Source organism: Alligator mississippiensis, chromosome 5, assembly GCF_030867095.1.
Source record: "Alligator mississippiensis isolate rAllMis1 chromosome 5, rAllMis1, whole genome shotgun sequence".
NCBI classification, from domain to species: domain Eukaryota; kingdom Metazoa; phylum Chordata; order Crocodylia; family Alligatoridae; genus Alligator; species Alligator mississippiensis.
This window is the reverse complement of record NC_081828.1, coordinates 4850766-4857159: the sequence shown is the minus strand read 5'-3', so window position 1 is coordinate 4857159 and position 6394 is coordinate 4850766. Positions and strand designations below refer to the sequence as shown.

At 56.0% G+C, this 6394-nt stretch overlaps 1 protein-coding gene across 1 annotated transcript; it reads right to left on the bottom strand.

Annotated features, from left to right (window-relative positions):
• Window positions 1–894: 894 nt before the first annotated feature.
• FOXE3 (forkhead box E3) lies at window positions 895–3684 on the bottom strand. The gene has a single exon (XM_059727620.1). The coding sequence runs from the start codon at window positions 3624–3626 to the stop codon at window positions 2991–2993; it is 636 nt and encodes a 211-aa protein (XP_059583603.1). The 5' UTR covers window positions 3627–3684; the 3' UTR covers window positions 895–2990.
• Between the last annotated feature and the right edge of the window lie 2710 nt (window positions 3685–6394).

The following is a 6394-nucleotide window of genomic DNA, read 5'->3' as shown; positions in this document are numbered from 1 at the left end:
CTGAAGAATCCTGCTTAGAAATCCACTGCATATTGCAACCCTATAAAAAAGGGATACATGACTGACCAGACAGCTTGAAGACTAGATTTTAATGTCAGAAGGGTTTATCGCTATCATCTAGTGCAGACTCCCTGCATCGCACATGGCAGAGATGCCTGCGGGGAATTATTTCTTTCTGCTATGCACATAGAAAGGATCAGTCCCAATACAGAATAGCTGAATAGAGCATCATCTCATCAATCCCAGGGGATGGAGGATTTGCAACAAGTTTTGGGAAGTTAACAACCATCGGTGTTAAGTGGTATCTTAAAAGTGTCCATAAATACACACGCACAGACATGTACTGCGCTTGACATTATAAAACATTTAAATGAATCAGATTGGGAGCAACTGAGTTCTCTTCAATCTGTTTGAAAAGGAGAGAGGCATTGTAATTGTATAGTCCCATCAAAACCAATTCTAAAGAGAAATTCAGAAAACCATAGAAAAAGTAAGCTTGCAAGGGACCTCCAGAGTCCCATCTAGTCTAACCCCGTGTTTGAGACAGGATCATCCCTAGCCAAACCTTATCCCTATCCATCCCTATCCCTATCTAAATCGATCTGTATCCATCCCAGATGGGTCCTTGTTTCACCTGCTCCTAAAAACTACACGACCAACGCTTCCACGCCACAAGAAGATATTCCCCAAAGATTCCCAAAATACCACAGCCTGCCCCGGGGAAAGCAGAGGGCCGAGGGCTGTCAGTGCCCCATCACTGCAAGGGTTGTTAAAATAGACTCCAAAGATTCAAGCACGACATTAAAATGTTGAAAGGGAAATTTTATTTTTTATTTTTTAAATCCTTTCTAACAATAAATGTTATTTTTTTTAAAAAGAGTAAGAAGAGGATGTTTTCCCACAAGGAAAGACAAAGATAAGTCTTAAATAATAACAATTAAAAAAAAATCTTTTTTTGGTAACTATCTGTCCGGGTACAGGTTACAACCCAACAGGGAAAAAGAGAAATCCCTTGTGCAGGGCTATTTACAAAGCTAGTGTCACAGTGCGTTATACAACGCGTACCCACCCCTCCTACAGTGCCCTCCGGCCTGGGAGCCGACGCAGTAAAGGGGCACTCTCACGCCTTCTCAAATGCATGGTGCACTGCCACGCAGATGGTAGGACGCCGATGCAAGGTGGTGGGACAGTGTTTGCTACCAAACAGTGTACATGCCATATATCCGGGGTGAGGATTTCTTACAGCCATCTCTGTTATTGGACCAGCTACGGACATGCGGTGGAATAGAGGCAATACAAGAAATCACCCTAAGAAATCCTTGCCTCTCACATCATCTCTGCGTCAATCGTGGCTATATCCCTCATACATGACCACATCCATGGGTACTGCATTATTTGTTACAAGCCCTGTCGGGTGTGCTCCAGCCAGGTCTGCATGGCAGGTGCAGTGCACTCAGAGACTGGCAGGAAACCCCCTCACCGCAGCCAGGCAAAGAGGCAAGGATGTCTTAGGGTGTTATTAGGCCAACTCTGTAGCGGGGGTGAAGCTAGACAAGCTTTGGCATGCGAGTTTTAAATAGTTGGTCCAGTCAAGACAGACATCCTGCCTCCACACAAGACATCCTTGTCTCTCACATCATTTCTGGACCCTCCATGGCCACCCTACCACTCACATACTAGCACACCCAGGGGTGCTGCACTGATTATTGCAAGTCCAGCCAGATCTACAAGGCAGGTGCAGACACTGGGAGACTGGTAGGAAACCCCCTGCCTGCAGCCAGGCAGATAAGCAAGGACTTCTAAGGGTGATATATTCTTACTGGACCAGCCACGTATCACTGAATCGCAAGTGGGGCTGGAAGGGACCTCCGGATGTCACATCTAGTCCAACCCCAACATAGTCGTGATGGTGTTGGATAAGCTCCGACGTAGTTACCGACAGAGCTCCCAGCCAACGCTGGTCTAGCATCACCCCCACTCCACACCTGGTCTAGTAGAAGAGATTGCCACCCAGAGAAAGCCTTCCTCCTCTCACCCCCAGGGGAATCATAGAAAATAAGGGTGGGAAGAGCCCTCAGGAGGTCACATCAAGTCCAACCCCGTGCTCCAAGCAAAATCATCCCCAAGCACATCATCCCAACCAAGGTGGGTCTTCCAAGTCTCCCGGGATGGAGAGGCCACCACCTCTCTGGGCAGCCTGGTCCAGTGCTTCCCTAGCCTCCTTGTGAGAAAGTTTTCCTTAACATCCAACCTCACCCTCCCTGAGTCCCTCCTGGAGAACAGTCCAGCTCCATCCTTTTCACTACCCTCCTGTTGAGAAAGTTTCCTTAACATCCAACCTCCCCCTGGAAAACAGTCCCGCTCCATCCTTTTTCACTGCCCTCCTGGCAAAAGAAGTGTTCGTTAACATCCAACCTCCCCCGAGTGCCTCCTGGAGTACAGTCCAGCTCCATCCTTTTCCCTGCCCACCTAGTTAGAAAGTTTCCTTAACATCCAACCCTCCCTGGAAAACAGTCCCGCTCCATCCTTTTTCACTACCCCACCAGTGAGAAAGTTTTCTTTAACATCCAAGCTCCCCCGAGTCCCTCTTGGAGAACAGTCCAGCTCCATCCTTTCTCACTGCCCACCTAATTAGAAAGTTTTCCTTAACATCCAACCTCCCCCAGTCCCTCTTGGAGAACAGTCCCGCTCCATCCTTTTTTACTACCCTCCTGGCGAAAAAGTTTTCCGTAACATCCAGCCTTCCCCAAGTCCCTCTGAGAAAACAGTCCAGCTCCATCCTTTTCATTGCCCACAGGGTGAGAAAGTTTTCCTGAACATCCAACCTCCCCCTAGTAGAAAACAGTCCCGCTCCATCCTTTTTTCACTGCCCTCCTGGCGAAAAAGTTTTTGGTAACATGCAACCTCCCCCGAGTCCCTCCTGGAGAACAGTCCAGCTCCATCCCTGTGCCACCCAGCCCCTGGACCGCGGCCCGCTGGGCCCGCCCGGGTCACAGGTATCGCTCCAGGCCGGGGGCGAAGCTGGGCTGGCGCAGGTAGGGGCCGGTGGTGGCAAACTGGCCCAGCAGCGCGTCGGGGGGCGGCTCGGGCCGTCGGGGGGCTGCGGCGGTGCCGTAGAGGGGCGGCGGGGGTGCCGAGTAGGGGCAGGGTGCGAAGCAGGAGGGCTCGGCGCCCAGCTCCAGCTCCTGCTGGGCACTGATGAGGCTGTCGATGCTGAAGCCGCGGGGCGGCGGCGGGGGCGGTGGGGGCGGCGGGCCGGGGGGCAGCGGTGCAGGGTAGGCGGGAGGGTAGACAGTGGGAGGCGGTGCAGGGGCGAAGGCGCTGGCGCCCTGCAGGTAGCCCGGGTAGGTGCTGAGGTCGGCCCGCTTGAAGCGCTTGCGGCGGCGCAGGAAGGAGCCGTTGTCGAACATGTCCTCGGCCGCCGGGTCCAGCGTCCAGTAGTTGCCCTTGCCCGGCTGGCCCGGCTCGCGCGGCACCTTGACGAAGCAGTCGTTGAGGGTCAGGTTGTGGCGGATGCTGTTCTGCCACTTCTTGGGGTTGTCGCGGTAGAAGGGGAAGCGCTCCGTGATGAAGCGGTAGATGCCCCCCAGCGTCAGGCGCCGCTCGGCCGCCTGCGCGATGGCCATGGCGATGAGCGCGATGTAGGAGTAGGGCGGCTTGCCCCGCGGCACCGGCCGCTTCCTCCGCCGACCGCCGCCCGCCCCCGCCGCCGCCGCAGCCGCCGCCTCCGCCGCGCCCGCGCCCGCCCCGTCGGGGCCGCCCGAGCCCGGCGCCAGCGAGCAGCCCAGCGCGTTCATGGAGGCGCCTGGCGCCCGCCCCGCGCCGCCGGCACCATTTATATCGCCCGCGGCCAGACCGCCCCCGCCCGGCCCCGGCCCCGGCCCCGGCCCCGCCGCCCGCACCCACGGGCAGGGCCACCCCCACCCCCGGCCCCGGCCCCGGCCCCGGCCCCACGCACCGCCTCCCCTCGGGGCAAGCGGCAACACGGCTCCCGGCTCCACTACAAGCGGGGGCATCCCGGGTCCATTAGAAGCGGGGGTGGGATCCCAGGTCTATGAGAAGTGGGGTCCCGGGTTCATTAGAAAAGTGGGCATCCCGGGTCCATTAGAAAGGAGGGGGGGGGGGTGAATTCTGGGTCCATTAAAGGTGGGATCCCGGATCCATTAGAAAGCCAAGGTGGGGGTGGGATCCCGGGTCTATTAGAAGGGCAATCCCGGGACCATTAAAGGGGGATCCCGGGCCCATTAGAAAGCGGGGGGGGGGGGAGGAATCCCGGGTCCATTAAAGGGGGATCCCGGGCCCATTAGAAAGCGCGGGGGGGGGGGGGGGGAGGAATCCCGGGCCCATTAAAGGTGGGATCCCGGATCCATTAGAAAGCCAAGGTGGGGGTGGGATCCCGGGTCTATTAGAAGGGCAATCCCGGGACCATTAAAGGGGGATCCTGGGCCCATTAGAAAGCGGGGGGGGGGGGGGGGAGGAATCCCGGGCCCATTAAAGGTGGGATTCCGGATTCCGGATCCATTAGAAAGCGCGGGGGGGGGGGGGGGAATCCCGGGCCCATTAAAGGTGGGATCCCGGGTCCATTAGAAACGGGGTCCCGGGTCTATTAAAGAGGGGGTCCCGGGTCCATTAGAAGCGGGGCATCCCGGATCTATTACAAAGGGGGGGGGATCCCAGGTCTATGAGAAGGGGGGTCCCGGGTCCTTTAAAGGTGGGATCCCGGATCCATTAGAAAAAGGGGGGGGTGATCCCAGGTCCGTGGTAAGCCGGAGAGCGAGAGGCCCCCCCATTTTTGTCCCCTCCCCTGCAAGGATGCAGGCGGAGCAGAGTGCACAGACACCCCCCCCCCGCTTGTCCCCCCACTGCCGCTGGTTTATCTGCTCAGACAGCTCCCGTGTTTCGAGCTGGCTGCCTCCCAAAGGGGGGGCATTGGCAGCTCTAAACGTGGCATCGATGAGAACCGGGCGATCTCCAGATCCAAGTTGAACCCAGGGTTTGAAAACGAAGTTAAAACTGCCCGTGGCCGCGGGGGGGCCGACACGTGGGGCTGAGGATGAGAAGTTGGGGGGCGGGATCTGAAAGGACTTGTTGGAGGATCAGGAAAGCACCTGCTGTTTTCCAGGCAGCAGAAACACCGCGCCCAAGCGAGCGGGGCAAAGCCGGGCTCCTTCATGCGGGGCGCGGCGGAGGGGCGAACAGACCGCAAAGCCGTCCCGCCTCTCATCTGATGCGAATCAGATCTGAACCACCTGACCCTCAACCGACCACCTGATGCGATTCGCTTCAGATCTCAACCAACCCCTCTGGTCTCATGCGAGTCGCATTTCGGATTCAAATAAATACATTAAACAATAATAATCGATCAACCCCGGATTCAATCTGCTATCTGTGCCCAACTTGGCCACTACTCCTCAGTAGGATTGTGGGGGAGGGCTTCCCACACCTGCTCCTCTCTGCTGCTGGATGGTTTTTAACACCGCTTCAGTGCTCCGGGTTCCCGAGCCGAGACTTACGGGGCTGCCTTCTCAGCGGAGTCGTGATTTTGCGGTAAACGCGGTATTGCAAATGAACCAAGGGCTAAACCCTGATATTGGACCGATGACAAGTTATCCAGCTCCTGAATACTTTCCACCCAAGGAAGGGGGGATTGACCCCCACAACCCCATTCATGGATTCCATCGACATTAGGGGCTGGAAGGGAAGATCACTGCAAGAGAGACCTTGATCTCCCAGTACTCCGCTTCGTGTGTCCTCCTAGTTGTGTGTCTGCAGCAGGAGACTCCCCTGGGTGTGCTGGACTCCCTGCAATCAGAGACCCGCACTGCCGAGCTTTATCCCAACTCTGGAGTTGATCCAATAAAGAGATCACCCTAAGAAATCCATGTCTCTTTGACTGCCCTCAGCTAGGAGGTTCCCTGCCAGCTTTGCAGGGCTTTGCAGACCCCGAGTTTACAATGTGCACCTTGCACCACTACACCTGCAAGCACCTCTGCCTATTGCAAGAGCCATGCTGCAGCCAGAAATGATCCCAGAAGCAAGGCTTTCTTAGGGCGATCTCTATTCATCGGATCAACGATTTAGTCGGGAGAAAAGCCGGACGAATAGCAGCGTTTTACCAGCTACAGAAGATCTCACCGCCCAGGCATCCTTGCCTCTCCCATATCAATCTAGGGTGTTGGTTATAGCCGTGTATGTCTAAGGACATAGGCAGACAAGGCTCTTTGGGCAAATCTTGCATTAGACCAACTAACATTTTAGTTGAGCTATTAAATGAATCAAGTGATTTCATCTCAGGAAGGGGACCTGTGACTTGGCAGATAGAGCCAACATCTTCCCTGCAATACAGGAGTTTTTGGGGGTGCTGAGCAAAACCATAGCAGCCGCTGGGATGGAA